At 27.7% G+C, this 17,779-nt stretch overlaps 1 protein-coding gene across 2 annotated transcripts in view; it reads right to left on the bottom strand.

Annotated features, from left to right (window-relative positions):
* Nucleotides 1-17,779, bottom strand: part of LOC142331482 (uncharacterized) — a 108,832-nt gene that overhangs the window by 72,619 nt on the left and 18,434 nt on the right. For both annotated transcript variants that reach the window (XM_075377422.1, XM_075377423.1), the window contains exon 2: nucleotides 1,249-1,374. In XM_075377422.1, the coding sequence (XP_075233537.1) occupies nucleotides 1,249-1,257 (9 nt within the window). In that variant the 5' untranslated portion in view covers nucleotides 1,258-1,374. The remainder of the gene's footprint in view (nucleotides 1-1,248; nucleotides 1,375-17,779) is intronic.

Raw genomic sequence — 17,779 nt, 5'->3', positions numbered from 1 at the left:
TATATACATATATATATAAAATATATATATATATATATATATATATATATATATAAAATATATTTTATTTCATATATTTTATATGAAATATTAGGCGACGAAGTCAACGATCTACGTTTACAGTTCTAAACATGACCTAACTTAACAGTGAAATGAAAATGGGGAAAAAATAAATAAGCGCGAAAAAAATTATATTTTAGTTCAATTATATTTGTAATAAAGAATACTTTAAAAATATACCTAAAATTTTGTTAGGCAACTTTTTCTTCCATTTGATGAACCGCGGGACTGGAATATGTTATTTTATTCATTTTTTTTTAATGTACCTTAACGAATCGCGCCGTTAGATAGCAGTACTTGGTAGTACTAGGTAGCGTACAAAAACGTGATTATGCACTTGAAATAATAAAATTTAAAAAGAAATTTTAAATAACCTTTTATTGGTTGTACATTTTAAAAATATATTTCATTCAACATTAAACACAGATAAATCAAACAAAAATTTCTTCGATGATGATTTTGGTAGTGGAGGAGCAGAAAAAGTAAAAATTTATCGATTTTTTGAATTTTTAATTAATGTACCATTATTTTTACTCTATAAAATAATAAGTAACCAATGCCAGAAAAGTGTAACAACTTTGTAGTCACCTTTTTTTTTATAAACTGATTTTCAACAATTTGGTATCTTAATAAATTTCTTTCTGTTAAATATTAATATTTTTTGTATTATCTTCAGCGGTGAACTCTTTCAACTCTCATTTAATGTAACTTAAATTTAGATTTTTTGACTTTGATAAGGTGATTTGTACAAACCGTCTGAATATTTTCTTCAAATTATCGTATATATTTATTACCAATCTCGTAATTACAATGAATCATTTACAATTATTTCATAAAAAAAGATACAGCCGTTTAGAATTACGCGAGGACAAACGAGAATCCTGTTCAAATACATAATTCTTTTTAAATGATAAAGATAGTCCTACAGTCTTTGTTAAAATTTTTCATTTCTTAATCTAAATGTCATTTATTTGTTAAACTTCAATTTCCTCTTCTAGGGAATAACTGAAATCCACCAACCATCTTATCTGCTTTAGTGGATACTTCAAGTTCTTCGACTCATTTAGTAGTCCATTCTACGTAAAATTAATATTCTTATTTCAGAATTGAATTAAAAATTTACTCGTTTTATTTTTACTATTTATATAAAATCTAAAAATATTTATATTTTGTATATTTATTACATACCTGTCTCATAATAATGGCTGTGCGAAGCTAGCGGCGTCTCCTATCCATGACCCCTTTACAGGGGACAACCTTCTGCAGTCTTTTACTATTGACAACTTCAGCACAGCCGGGAAATTTTTTTTTTATCTGTAATCAGAAAAACATTAAAAAATATTAGTTATATTAATTAATATTACATTATTAAATTAAAAATATTTTTTTATTCCTGTTGTTTATTTATAGTCGCATCAACGATAATTGTCATTAGTGACGGAAATATAAGTACATGATCATAAATAATTAGACACCACAGTAAAAATGAAACAATAAACAAGAATAATAAATGGATTATAAATATTGGAACATCACTACTAGTCTATTTTTACCGGCATACTGTATTCCGTAAGGGATTTTATGTAAGCAAAACCACTAAATTGTGTTCTTCATCACACTATCAGAGAGAAACAGCAACAGTTTTTTTATGCACTTCTTCCGATTTAGTAAACACTTCACATCTGAGCCAAGGTCCTAATTTTTGTCGAATAGTTCCGAACATTGGGCGATTTATGAGCAAATGGTGTACGGACCATTTTGCATTGGACGCCTCATAATTCTGCTGAGGAGAGCCAAAAAGATGGGTGTAGGTTAGCTTTGTGTGTCCAGGCCTCAGCCTGCTTAGGATGACTTGGTCTTTTCTTTTGTTTGGGATAAAAGGTTTCTCCAACACGTTCTCCCGGATGCCATATCAAGCCGAGGGAGGACTTAGCATCCAAACTTATTCAACTGAGTATATGTAGTTTGACACGGACTGTCTTCATGAAATCGCTCTCGCATGTTAATTCTAATCGGAGGTAATTTTTTGTCGCTCAGTTGCCTCATCGGCTCGTACGTTCCCGAGGATGCTGCAATAGCCTGGGACCCAAAGAAATACAATTTTCTTGTTTTTTCTTGAGAGGGTATCAAAGATTATTTGAGGGATGGGTTCAGATCGTCTGCAGCTGAAGTTCAAATATTCATAGAGTCAGATATTTCTAGGTAGCTGTCGTCACTACGGGTCTCGATAACTCTCAAGGTAGAGTAAATTGCGTAGGTCTCGCAAAATAACACAGAGGAATAGGTACCAAGACAAAATTAAATAAACTTAAACTTAAATATTTTAATTAATTAAATAAAAACGCTTTAGTAATTATCATAAAATGTATTTACCTCATGAGTAGGAAGATTACGTCTTTTTGTGTTTTAAGTATTCATATATATATATATATATATATATATATATATATATATATATATATATATTATATACAGTATATATATTAGTTAATTTTCAGTTTTTATCACATAAATAGAAATGAAACCTTCACAAAGTTAATATATATAAAATTTTATTGACACGTTTCATTTCTCTTTGTAAAAAGTCTGTTTGTGTATTGACTTGTCCTTTATTTTATGTGTAAGTATACAAATTTTTAAAACGTACAATACAAGCAATACAAAAGGATTTTAAAATAAAAGGAAATAATCCTTTTACGTATTTATATATGAATATTAAATAAAAATTCAAAGTAAAATATTACTTTTTATTTGATAATTTTTAATATCATTTTTTCAAAGCATTAGTATACAGCAAAAGTAAAAATAAATATATCTATGAAAGAAAAATTAAGTAAAAAGTATTATCTGTTACATATGTAAAAAAATCTGTTGTGGACACCACATGACTTCCTTGTACGATTATTAAATGATATATACATATTCTTTTCAAATGAAAAGTTTGTAAAATTTTATTTCTATGTTAACTTCTGATATTTTTTCATATATTATTTATTTTTGTTGTTATTATTCAATTATTATTTATTGTAAAATGTTGTTTTATAATCAAAGGTCAATAATTAATAATAAATCAATATATTTAAGTTAAAAAAAAGGTTAAAAAGGAAATTAATTCGAATTCGAACCGGTGTGCCTTCCCCTTGTAAGATTCAAATATTTCGTTAATTAAAATTTTTATTTGGTTATAATTTTGGAACCGATGAAAATAAATACCACTTATGATATATCGTTGAAAGCTCTCAATGAAGACATATTACTGCAGTTAAGAAAAAGTCCAAAATACAATTTTTTTGGATTTTTAGCTTTTTTGAACTTTTTGGTAAAGTCAATTGCAATCAAAAGGGGAGGTGCACAACTAGATGTTACAACAGCCCTAAATCCAAAAATTTCAACATCCTACGACGAATCGTTTTTGAGATACATACATACGTACGTGCGTACAGACGTCACGCCGAAACTAGTCAAAATGAATTCACAGTAATCAACATGGATATTTCCGTTGAAATCTGAAAACCGAAATTTTTTGCGAACACAATACTTCCTTTACTTCGTAAAAGGGAGTAAAAAATAAATAGATTAAATTTATTTTACATATATAAAATGGATTTAATTTTTATTAGATCTGTAATATCCAAATATATACTTCCTTATATATAAACTGGATAAGTACAGATAAAAATTCATTGAATTACATGCAGTATTTATCCATAGCGAATCCGTCATTATTGTCTCACTGTTGTTATCTCGTCAATCGTTAGCTTAACTCTCATTTATTTTTCGTCATATTGCTCATTGAAAATTTATACTGGTCTCAAAATCCATACCGTGTAAAAAATCCTTTTAATTTTGTTTCAAACCTATTTTCCCATTGTTTGAATCGAAGCTTGTTAATGCAGGCCTCGGGATTGGTATTCAGCTGAGACAAAATGAGCGTCACGAAAAAGAGCCACACGCTAGCTGACAGCACAGTTCATTCAAGAATCGTGTTCAAAGAATGATACAGTTAGTCTTTTGTGAACGGTTTTTGATCACGTTCATATTTAAATATTTCAGACACAGATTGGATTTAACCGTTGACAGATTTAAAAGACTGGATTTCACTGTCAGTTCATATTTTTTATTAATAAAAATTTTTATCAAATGTATATTTTGCGTACACGTTATTTTGCACCATTAATAACTCATAAAATATTGCGTAAGAAGCTTCGCTTTCATAGTGTGTCCACGCACCAACGAACTCGTTTTAATTTTTTTAAATTTATTTATGTTTTAGTGACAGGCACGTTTACAAGAAATTTTAACGTTTTCAGACATTTAATTATTTTAAATACACAATTTAACAAAAATTGTTAAATCATTTAATGTTAAGTACTTGCAGTCTCAAAGTGTTTATATTTTTATGGTAGCAACTCATAACTAAATGATAAAAATATGTTTAATTTAATATCATGTAGAAAACATTTAAATGCGATACGATATTTTTGATTAAGCATGAAATAATGTAAAATATTATGTTGCATACACACACACACACATTGTGTGTGTGTGTGTGTGTGTGTGTGTGTATTTATGTATTCAACGTGAAAGAGAAACGATGTAATTGTAGTTTAAAAATAGTTCATGTATATAACACGACATGATATGACATTGTAACCTGTTGAGGTCATTCCAAATACCTTTTTATTAAACTTATATTTTCAATAATATATCAGAATTACATTTTATTTTATGAAAGAATGTTTATATAATTTTTTTTTTTTTTTTAATTACGTATAAACTTTATCATAATCTATAATAACTTTTTTTATTATAATATTTAGATATTATTATTATGTATAATTTTATTTATTTGTAAATTTATATCTATAAATAATATTTATTATCACGGTTGGAATAATAATAATTATTATTTTTATCATTATTATTCCTGTTTCCAAAATTTAACTATGAGTTTTACGGTTTTTATTTTCTTTATTTTAAAAGCTCTTCTATACATATTGTTTTTTGTAACATATAATACTTTTTTCTACGGATGTATTATAATGTTTGAATTACGCGGCTGGAAACTTTATCCTCATGAGGGACATTATGAACGGATTTTCATTATGTTCAGGTATTCAATCTATCAAAACCTTACTCTTTTCAACTACAAACCAATCAGAAGCGAGTATTGTTTAATGTATCAGCTCTTTTTTTACATCGCAAGCAGAGATTAATTTGAAAGTACACCTATAAGGTAACTAAATTTCTATATTACTCTGTATAACTTTTTGTTAATTATGTTGAAATGTGAGAAAGGAATCTCTTTAACATCGATTGATATTAAAGAAAACGTAAAACTTATGACTAATAAATAACCTATAGTCAAGAAATGTATTTTTTAAATTATTTTTTTGAAAATTCAAAGCAGTATTCCATAAACAATGTATTCTATCGTTGATTTAAATCAATAATCCTAATACTTTCTCAATCGTAGTAAAATTATGGTATGCAATTCTCTATATTGACCATTAATGCACTCTTGCGAAGTTTACAGTACTCGCCGGTTCCTGTGTCTTAACTTACTTCGCATTCGTACATGAATGGTTATCATTATAGGCTCGTTGCATAATTTACTATTTACTTATAAGTTCAAAAAAAAAAAAATTATAAGACTTATATTGACTTTTGAAGGGCTTTATGTTTACTTTTTTCTCATTTTAATGAGGGTTTTTTACAATCCCTTAGTTTTGTTTTTTTTTCTCTCTTTCTATGCTACAGCTTTATATCTGTCCTGTAGTTTTATAACAATTTCTTTATCGAATTTTCATAAAAATATTCTATTGTTTAAGTTAAACTGTATTGCGGCATTCTTTTGTTTATTATATTCAAGCGATAATAATCTGTTCTGGTCCTATGCCAATTGAAAAAAAAGTAAAAATAATAATAATAATAATTACAACAAAGATGTTATCAACTATTCGGTGTTAAGTAAAAAACTATTTTACTTATAAAAACATTTGTGATATTTATGTATAAATATTAGAAAATATCAAAGAATTTTTTCTACTTTTTAAGATACATATATACATGTATATATATATATATATATTATTATTATTATTATTATTATTATTATTATTATTATTATGTTGTCTACCTATTGTTGTATTATGTTGTATTATTATGTTGTCTACCTTAAACTGAAGAACGACTCAACCAATCTTCATTAAATTCTCTAATCTACAACTTCAGATACACTACTACATAATATATGTATTTCAGTGAAATTTATTTAATAATTTTAGAAAGTTTCGTGCCACAAATTTCATATATATATGTATAAAGAAATTACATTTTAAATGAATGGTATTTTCATACTCCTCATACCTTAAAATGTAATTTCATCCCCCAATCCTACCATTCAACCGAAAGTAATATCGAAAAGTCGGTAAAAAAAAAAATAAATTCCTTATTTATTTATTATTTAATAATAAATTAGAATGTATCTTAATATATTATTTATTAAATAAAATATTAAGTAGTTAAATTATAGTAAAATATTATAATTAAAAGTAAAATTACACTTAAAATTCACAGTAATAATATCTGACTAAGATAACTCAAAAATCAGCTCGGTTTGGTGCGGTTGGAATAAAAAGTTGGCTTTAATCCAGTATAACAAATTGTCAAGAGTATGTCTCATGATAACAAATAAATAGTTAAAAAAGCAACAGTGTTGCTATTATTTAGTTGGCTTTGAATCTGCCTGATACATACACGTAGACACCAACATTTATAAACGTTTCGATACAGTTACGTAAAGCCCGGATTAAAATCTAAATAATTATACAAGGTCAGTTATATAATTTTAAAGTAAAACTAAATGCACCTTGAATAGAATAAACATGACGCTAAACTATTTTTTACTGTATGTTAGTGTATTTATATTCTATTCCCTCTGCTCTACTGCATTTATCGAGGTTGTTGATAAGTTTAAATGATAAAACGTTGCTTCAATCTTCACTTTCATTAACAAACAATTTTAAATAACATCCTCTCTCCGAATGAGCTTCCCTCTTCCCTCTTTCCTCTTTCTGATCAAAATCGTTTGTTATTTACGCTTATCGTTATTACTTGTCATGACAGCCCCCTTTTATAACTCGGTTTATTATATTCAAGAAAGAACATCTGTGGTTTGACTCTAAAATTGGTATTTATATAACAGCGATGAGTGTTGATGTTGTACGATTATTTTAAAAATTAAACTGTGACGATTATGTTTTCGATTAAACGTAACAGGATGATGACACGTTTCGCTTTTATTAAAAGGAGTTTACTTCCCGCGTTTAGAAATATAATGTAGGCATTTTTAGCTAGATTATTCTACCGAGTTATTTTCTCGGATTGTTATCTAACGGTATTAAAAGTTTGATCTTAATATAGAGTCTGGTAATTTAGTGTCTAATAATAACATCCATTTAAACCCATTAAGATTTAAATAAAAAGATAAATCACGTGTCATTCATGTTATGCGATATGATATTATGGGATTTTTTTTAAAATGAACTCTAGTTTTAGTAGTTGTTTTTAATCGATTTATATTTTAATTAGATTCTAATTACTTTATGAATTGGATGCAATTTTTATCGAACGCTTTTGTTTCAAGTCAAAAGCAAGGTTTTATATAACGTGTCTGCAATTACATGAAAACTTTTTTATCTATTTTCGACCGACAAAATCCATCCTTTCTTCCAAATATAAATTTCCTTGCAACAAATATCGTCCCGTGTAAGTTGAATTATCCGTTCTTAAAAAACCAGTCACTTTGACTTATTAATATATATACCCTGTGTGTTAACAAAGTATGAAAACCTTTAAATAAACTTTTATAAATTAAAAATCTAAAAAGAAAAAGTTTTATCAGATATTGTTCCTCAAAACTATGTATTCTTCGATATGACACCATCTCACTTCTATGCCCCCATGATGGAATAGTTTTACATTTTAAATGGAAAGGGTACAGCTGTATGTCAAATCATTTAAAAAAAAAAAAAAACATTAAAAATCAAACTTTCTGACGTATGAAGTTTGACACACGCACACACACATATATATATATTTTTTTTAATTTAAATATATTGATTTATTAACAATTATTAACTTCTGATTGTAAAAAAAATTTACGATAAATAATAATTCAATAACAATAAAAATAAAAAGAATATGAAAATATATCAGAAGTTATTAATGAAATAAAATTTTATGTACTTAACATCATTAAAACATTTGTATATGTAATTTATTAGGCGTTCAAGGAAGTCATGTGGTGTCAGTATCAGATTTTTAGTATTTAAAAATAAATGGTTTTACCACTACGTACTTCGTCGTTTTTAGTTTTTATTCCTACTGTTATTATGTTTCTCTCTTTGATTGTTTTATTGAGCTTCAGCTGTCTTTAAACTGATAATTTCCAAATGCTGTTCAAACAAACATTTTTGTTTATACTTTTTCTTTAATCTTTTTCTAATTTGTTTATTTCGTTTCGTTTTGTCTACATTGAAAAGGTTTAGTTTATTTATTTTATTTTACGAGTACTTTCGTTTCTTTTATTAATTTTTATGAGACTAAATAATTATATTTTACTTTTATTTTAAAATAAGTGTTATACTGTTAATTCAAGTATTTAAAATTTTAAACCTTTACGTTCATTTAAAAATGTTTAAAATTTAAATCTCCGATGGTGTAACATACAGATTATAACAATTTTTGTAGCTTCAAAAACATTTTGATTTATATTATTTTAAATAATAATAAATTAAAAGAATTCTAAGACTAATGTTTTAATGTTTTGTTAAATGCACGTGGCTTCCATTCTATATTATGACTTAAAGGCCTAAATAATATATACGAATAAATAAATATATCTAAATAGCGTATATCTGATTTTGGTTTTGTTATTTTGGCGAGTTAAATATTATTCTGATAAAGCAAAGCCGCTTACTCGTTTTCATTGTTTAAGTATTTCATATTTTGTAAACGAATACATATTTTTTTTGTTTTGTTTGATGAATTAGTTGATCACAGAAGCCTACACGGTGGGAGCATGGAAATGGAATTTTGTAGCGTATGAAAAATGCTATGCCTGACCAGGATTCGCACCCGAGATGCTACCACTCCACCACGGAAATAGGTAATTTTATCTTCTTATATGAAAAAAGGAAATACAGGTAAAAATAAAATTATGAAAATAAAGAAGTATATATATATATAGAGGGTTAGTTCAGCGGTAATGAAAATCAACTGGATTTTGAAATCGAGAGTTGTAACGTTCAAGTCCTTGTAAAGTCAGTTGCTTTTATATGGACTTGAATACTAGACTGTGGATACCGTTGTTCATCGGCGGTTGGGTTTCAATTAACCAAAAGTGTCAGAAGTGGTCGATCTGAGTCTGTTTAGGACTACATGTTTGCCGGTACATTTACGCTTACATTTGCAACTGCAGGCCTGGCAAGCCGGTAGCAGTAATTGCATTTGTCTATACACAAACCCAAGATCTGGCAGTATAAATATCTGGCTGAATATATATTGACCAACTGATTTAAATTATTTTAAAAAACGACAGAATTATTTTTAATTTGTTAATTTTCCAGTCAATATGTTTGAAATAATTTTATTTTATATGTGACGTAGTATCAGTTTCATTAGTTTTCTTCTCGTTTTGTAAAATTAAAATTTACAGCCTAGTGATCTGGATTACAAAAGACGTCTTCCTAATTAGTAAAGAGTTAATTATAACTAGTAATACTGGAATATAACGCTTGTATTCGAAAATATCGTCATATTCAAATATCGGACATATATATATATATATATATATATATATATATATATATATATTTATTAATTATTATTATTATTATTATTATTACTAGCCAACACTTTCCAGTAATTTTGTTCATTTTTCCTTTAAAATCCATTGTTCAGATTCAATTAGTGACTGTGATAATATGTTACTCTTATATTTCCGCTGGGAAGAGCAAAAAATAACATTCAAATCAATTCAATTAGTGATACTGCTAGATAAATTTGTTTTCAGACAGTATAACCGTTAAAAAGCTTATAATTATTTAAATATTATTTATATCTCGGTTACGTTTATAAATAGATTTTATTACATTTACACGTGTATTTTTTCTACCCTAATTCTTCGTATTATTGACCGGCCTACGTGGCGCGAGTGGTAGCGTCTCGGCCTTTCACCCGAGGAGGTCCCGGGTTCGAATCCCGGTAAGACATGGCATTTTCACACACGCTAAAAATCATTCATCTCATACTCTGAAACAATACCTACCGGTGAATCCGGAGGTCAAATAAGAAAAAAAATAAAAAAATTCTTCGTATTATTAAATGCAATTTTTAGTTTTATTCTTTACTTTTACAAACTTTCCAATATTTTTTTACTGAAAATTTTATTCTGTAAGAATTATTATTGATGTTATATTTTTTATTTCTTTTCTATGTCAATTGCGTATAAATAGAATCACAAAGAAGATTGTTCATAATAAGATAACGTAAATACTGGTAATGTATTAATTTTAAACGAATGTCTGGTATATTCTTTAATTTATTTCGTTAACTTATTTAAGTCGAATGTCTTAGTACTTAAAGAATATGACGTATAAATCTATGCAACTTTTTCTTTAGCTATTTTTATTTCTTTTTATTTAAAGATTCATAAAAGTTGACGTCCTATTTATTTTATGATTCATAAAATATGTCCTTCTAGAAATAGACATACAAACTGTTTGTTATTTTTATGTTGTTATACATGTACATGTATGTACGCATACTTAAAAAAATCTTATGTGGAGACCGAATGATTTCGTTGTACACCTATTAAATTACATATACATATTTTTTTGCTGCACTTCATCTAAACTTATTTCAATGGAAAGTGAGATAAAATCCTCGAATTCTTTAATAAAGTGGACAGTTACACGATTGCATTGCGGCGGACACCACATTGCATTACATATTTTTGTGGTGTCCGTATCGGCATTTTATATTAGTTTATATATTAATTTTGTTTATATATTCATTTTGTTTCAATTAGTGTAAACAATTTATACCTATATTTATTCTGAATATCTTACGAAGAAACTTAGAGAATTTTAGGGCATGTTCTAGGAATAAAAATAAGGAAAGATCTTTGTATAAACTTGCGTCCGAAAACATTTCGTTTTTAAGTTATAGCTTGCGAAACATTTTTTCCTGTTTTATAATTCAAGAATAAAATGAAGGTTTATTGCAATTCTTGGAACTTAAATTAAGGGATAAATTACACGGTTCTTGACCTCAGCATGGCAGCTGGGATGGTACACCACGACTAAGAGAAGAACCTTACATAATTTTATACATGATCTGGGGGGATGGTATGCCTCGAGCTTGTTTTTAAAACAACATAAGGGCAAACATAAGGGGAAACATAAGGGCAACGGGTTCCCGATTGCTCACCAACCATGTTAATTTAAACCAATATCTGTTTCTGTTCCGCCTGGCAGATGATGAGTTGTGCGTCTGCGGGGAGGCCCGGTCAAATGAACACCTGATGTTTGACTGCCCTGCTCTTGAAGGGGCTAGACCGGGCCACCCTGGAAGTTAGAGATCAAGAGAAAAATTGGCCGCTCACAAGCGGCGAGTCGATGTGGAGAGAGCCGCATTGTCTGACCGTATGGGAGTTCCTTGATGCGGTTGCTTTGTTCAACCGACATCAGTAGTTTACCTAAGGGAAAAGATCCTAACGCAATGTGTGAAGCTAACTTAGAGATATATATATATGGCTGATTCCCAGCCGATTAAGGCTCCAAGCGCTTTAATATGGTGGACAGGTACTTGCTGGCATTTAGCGACGTAGGCGTGGCAGCGAATTGCTGTTTAGACGAAAGAAATTTTAATTTATGGATGTCATATATATTTTTAGTAGTTGACGGGATGCGCCTACCCGTTTTAGGAAATATATGATAAGTGAGCGATTGGAACACGTAAGCCGGTAGTATATGGCAGCGCGCTTAATCCGCTCATGCTGTTAGGTAAGCTCTCTAGCAGCTATTTATGATACTGGTCACTAAGCTGTTAGAGGCTGAGTTGCCATTTATGGCACAGGGCCTTATGCTTTAGGGCGACCGAATGGGGTGGTGGCGGGAGAAATGCCAAGCAAATAAAAAAAATGTTTCTTGACTTCAAAAATTGAATAAAATAGAACCTAGAACAGTCATTTATGATAAAATTTTTGTAAAATAAGAGAGAAAAATTAAAAAACCCTACTGCCAAAATAAACAAATTTCTGATAAATATTAATCTTTAATGCAGGGCAATTAGTAATACTCGTATTGGATAATTAAAGAGCGTGCAGGTGACAATTTTGTACATAGATTTTGTATACAGTATAATATTTTTTTCAAATTTTTACAATTTATTTAAGCATATATATAATGTATATTAGCGCCTATAACATCCTAGTAACAGAATGATTTCAACGAGGGGTTATACATCTTAATCGGTTCAGCCGTTGAGCTACTACAGTGAAAAAAACGAACATGCATACACGCTAAATATATTACACTTCGTTTTCGGCAGTCGTGTAATAAAAAAATAGATATCAAAATACATAATTTTTTAGGTTTGACGTACAACGTCGTTAAATTGCAGTAAATAAATAATTTTTTTTTATAGAGAATGGAATTTTATATTAATGAAATCAACTGAACATGAAAAATAGATTAAGAAATTTGACTTTTATTAAGCACAGAACAAAATATGGCAGAAAAATGTTCTATTATAATTTTAAATCGAAGGAAAAATAATTTCAAAATATGTTCTAGGTATTAAAATTTAAATTAAAAAAATACGAATTTTATATTTTTTTAGTCTTTAGAAAAAAGATCGTTTTGAAAGTGGGATATAATGTAATGGAAATTATACTATATTTAGCTAACAAAAAAATATTATTTTAACAGATATTCGCGAACGTAACCTTGCAAATGAAAAGTAGATACGTTTAATTCTATAACAGAGTTTGCCTGTATCTATATCCAATGAAAAACCCGATAAATATTTTCCAGTGGAAAGTGAAAAATATTTTTCAAACCAAGTCAAACCATGCGTTGTACAATTCGTTTTTCAAATTTAACTGTTTAGAATTCTTAGGTTATTTTTTCCTTATAACGAATTGAAAGAGAAAATTTTACATTATTAAATTATACTAGATTAGTTATCGCCAAAATTTTATATTTTATTGTAAATATTTTTTTGGTGGATAAAGTAAAACAAATTTACTCCGTTATGTGGTTATACCTACGCAAAACGTTAAATCGATATGGATAGCAATAAACGACGAAAGTCGAGTTAAATCTTAATAAAAAAAGAAATTACATATTAAATCGATTTACATCATTTTATGTAAACATTAATTAAAACACATTACACACGATTCAATTACAACCTTCTTTTATTCTATTAAATAATCCTTAAAGCTAACCAGACAGATATACAGAAATAGCTTTCTCAGATAAATTCATTTTCCGTTAATTCCAGACAAGTCCCTCAGGAGTACAAATAGAGAAGCTTGAGAAAGGATCTTCTAATTAATTTAACTGAGCATTTAATATCCCACGTCTCCTGAAATTCCTCACTCGTATAAAAACATAACTAATGGTAGCAATAAATCTGGAGTTTTAACTAATTGTTGGTATGTTTCGCCTTCGTTACTAATTCCTCTTTTTTAATTAATTTTTATCTTTTTTTGTTTTATATAATATATATATATATATGTTATATATATGTTTTATTTTTATTCTAAAATTATTTCTACTTTTTTTTACGACGTGGTAAACGTATAAATTTAGTTTTAAAAAAATATTAAAACAGTCAGGTAAAATTTCCTTCCTAATTTTTCTACAGTAAATAATTACACAAATCCATCATTGAATCTCTTCAGGTAAATAATTTTTTTTATTAAACTTTATAATAAAGTTTATCAAAAAATTATAATTTCTATTAATGGTAAAAGTGCTGTAATATTATTTATCCTACCCTACTAAAGTTGGCGATATTCATTATAGACGCCTTGGTTTGCATGAAACGAAGAAATTCATAATTATCTGGAATAACCATACGTCCGCGAGGAAATCAGGCGATTGGGTTCACGTTACAAAAACGAGTAAGCAATCTTGTGAACTGTCTAGCGCTGAATCTCCTAGACAGGAGTAGGATGTCCGACGACTCAAATGCCTTCACATTATGGACTTAAAGGAGTCTGAGTAACTCTTGGCTGGGACAAAATACCTTACGTGATGAGCATCTTCTCTATGCCTGAAGAAGGATCTAAATTTCTCTGATAAGAAAATTATGTTACTGTTACGCTTTAATTTTCCATTTTTTTTTTTTGTAATATTATTAAGGTTTAAGGACTTTTGTACCTTTTATGAAGTAAATTCGTTTAAGTGCAATAATAGAGGGCAAACATAAGTTTTATAGAGGGGATTCATTGGGAACCCGTTATTAAGTGCTTAATGTAATTCTGTTTATTTATGATTCCTTCTTGGAATCATTTGTAAATAAAAGAATCGTGATGAAAATTGTAAAACTATAATTAGAATTGTAATTCTTAACTCTAGTTACGGTTTAATCAAATGTAAAGTAATTTTTGTAAACTTCTTAATACTTTCTGTAATAAATTTAAACACTTTTTTTTTGTTTAAGGATTATTTTTGTAATTCTTAATTAATTATACTATTTTAAGTTACGTTTTAATTTGGAAATATTTTCCATCTAATAGCTTTTAACAACCAGTTTTTTTAATATTGTTAATATAATATGTTATATATTTTTAATTAATTATTAGATAAATTTTAAAACAACATTTAATTGAATGATTTCAATCTTTCAGACTGAAATATAAATTAAGGAATCTGAAAGTACATTTCCAAAAATGGTAAGTCAAGAAACATACATCTGCATAATTTACCGTTACTTAAAGGAGGGTAACGCGTCAAAATTTAACACTCAGTAGCAAATATATACGAAATTAAATATTTAAGGATACATCTGTTTAAATGCAGATTTATACATTTCCGTATATATTTCTGTATAAAGTTAAATTACAGACGTTTTAGATGAACATAATTCATCATTGAGCCGTCTCATCTTAATTTTGAAACACTTCAATTTTTTCAGTAGAAATGCTTAAGATGTTTTACCGTTACATTTTGGTATATCACGAACCGAACATTACTTAAACTACTGAATATTCTTAAATTCCTTAAAATCCATACCGTAAAAGGAGAAATTACATTAAGAGTGCAAAATATTTCAAAAAAATTAAAAATCCATTAGAAATCAACCTTTCAAACTCCATCCAAGGTATAAAAGTTTAAAACATAAAAAAATAATAGATTTGACGTTCAGATTTTATTAAAATTTACCTTGAAAAGTATAATCATCTTCTCTAATTAGAATAATGTCATCGAACTAAAAATAATTAAATATTACCAGTTGTGAAGTAGATATTGTCTTTAACAGCAAACAAAACATTTAAATAATATTTAATGAAAGGCTTTACTAAAAAAATCTCATTTTAATATGTCTTTATTAATAAAGAAATTTCTACCCCCAATATATCTTTATAATAATTTTTTCATTAGTTAGTTACAAAGTACAGTAAATAATGAACTTCTGAACAGAAAATAAAGCGTTTCATTATTTCCTGTTTCTTTAACTTAATGAAAGAAATTTAGAAAAAATAAAAACAAATTATTTTGATTTACATTTCAGTAATATTCGTTCGAAAAACAGATTTGGAAATTTATTACTTTTATAAACATACCGGCATGAATTTTTTTTTTTTTTTAGCTGATTAGGTCACCATATAAATTCAAAGTTTGCGCATTGGAATATATGAAAAATTCCACCGGGATTCAAACCTAATACTTTCCAGATAAAAGACTAACATATTATCAGTATGATAGTGAGGTCAGAGAATGAGAACTAATTCCTCTTTGGTTGGCGGAAGTAGTAGAATTATTTTCTAATCTATATATATATATATTTTTTCTATATACACACATAAAAAAGAATGTTTGTGTGTCCGTTTGACTGTCATACAGATCTTACAGTATTGTTCATAATGAAATTGTGTACACAGTTTTAACAACAGTTTTAAAAAAGAGAAAAATTATTACCTACATTTCCTTTAGAAAAACTACCCCCACCCCTTTTTTTTCACTCCCGCACTGTAGCCTCTAACCGATCTCACATTTTTCGATTAAGTATACAAGAATATATTACAATAAAATAAAGTCGTTAATATGGAAATCGATGATTATTAAAGTAATGATTTTCGAATAGTAGGACATTTGAAGTGGAAAAATAATAATACTGGGAAAATAATTATTTTGGATAATGAATAATTTTAGAAATTTTGCATTGGAACTTTTTATTTTGTACCCTTCAATCCTATCGAAATTCCAACAAACAAAAAAAACACTATTATTGGTCAGATAATTCTTGCAGACGAAAAAAAGCCAACCTTTGTGCCAGAAATACCTGAAGGAAGGGAACCAATTTATATCATATTAATATATATAATCTGAAAGTTTGACTGTTACTCAATCAAGGAAAAACTACTGCACTGATTTTCGATGATTTTTTTTAAAACTTTTCTTTCTTTTTTTATAGAAAAACAAATAAGCTAAAAAATACCGATAACATACGTTAATGTTTTTAAAAAAAAAAGATATTACACAATCTTGAAAAAATCTATCAGTTTGTGAAAGTGTAAATTTCTTCATTCAGTGAGTACTACTGAACCTATTTTTTATTTTCTTATGTAGAAAAAACTTCTTTTTTATAGGCTACATTGTTATATGAGTGTGTGTTGTACGCGTGTGAAACGCCGGGTAGGAGATAGTTATTTATATTATTAAATTTTAAAATATTTTTTTGAAAATAATAAATATTAAAGGACATGAAATAATATATATGTAAAAAAAAAGATCGTTGGATTAAAATGGAATAGTAAATATATTATATAACAGTTATTTCTCATCTGACATTTTTTAACATTAATTTGTTATACAGAACGACGTTAACCTCATTTTCATGTTTTATATATATATACATATATGAAGGAATTTAATAAAAATATAATATTATGTTACAAATGTGTAAATATAAGAATGGAATTTTTTTTTGTTAACGAAAGAATCTTCATTCAGTTTCTTTTTCCTTATTTTTACTTATATGTCCTTGTAATTTGTACAAGGAATTGCTGTGATCGCGAAAAATTTCGGTTTTCAGATTTCAACGGAAATATCTATTTTGACCATCCCTGAATCCATTTTTACTAGTCTCGGCGTGACGTTTGTACGTACCTATGTTTGTATATCGCATAACTCAAAAAGATTAACCGTAGGATGTTGAAATTTTAGATTTAGGACTCTTGTAACATCTAGTTGTATACCTCTCCTTTTGATTACAACCGTCTGGACCAAAACTGTCAAAAAATCCCAAAATCCAAAAGGAAATGGATTTTTGACATTTTCTTATCTGCAGTAATAAGCCCTCATCGAGAGCTTTTCAACGAGATATCATAAGTGGTACTTATTTCATTGGTTCCAAAGTTATAGCCAAATAAAATTTTAATTAATGAAATATTTCGATCTTACAAGGGAAAGGGCAC

Source organism: Lycorma delicatula, chromosome 10, assembly GCF_047948215.1.
Source record: "Lycorma delicatula isolate Av1 chromosome 10, ASM4794821v1, whole genome shotgun sequence".
NCBI classification, from domain to species: Eukaryota; Metazoa; Arthropoda; class Insecta; order Hemiptera; family Fulgoridae; genus Lycorma; species Lycorma delicatula.
The sequence above is the reverse complement of the archived record's forward strand: the minus strand, read 5'-3'. Positions and strand labels throughout refer to the sequence as shown.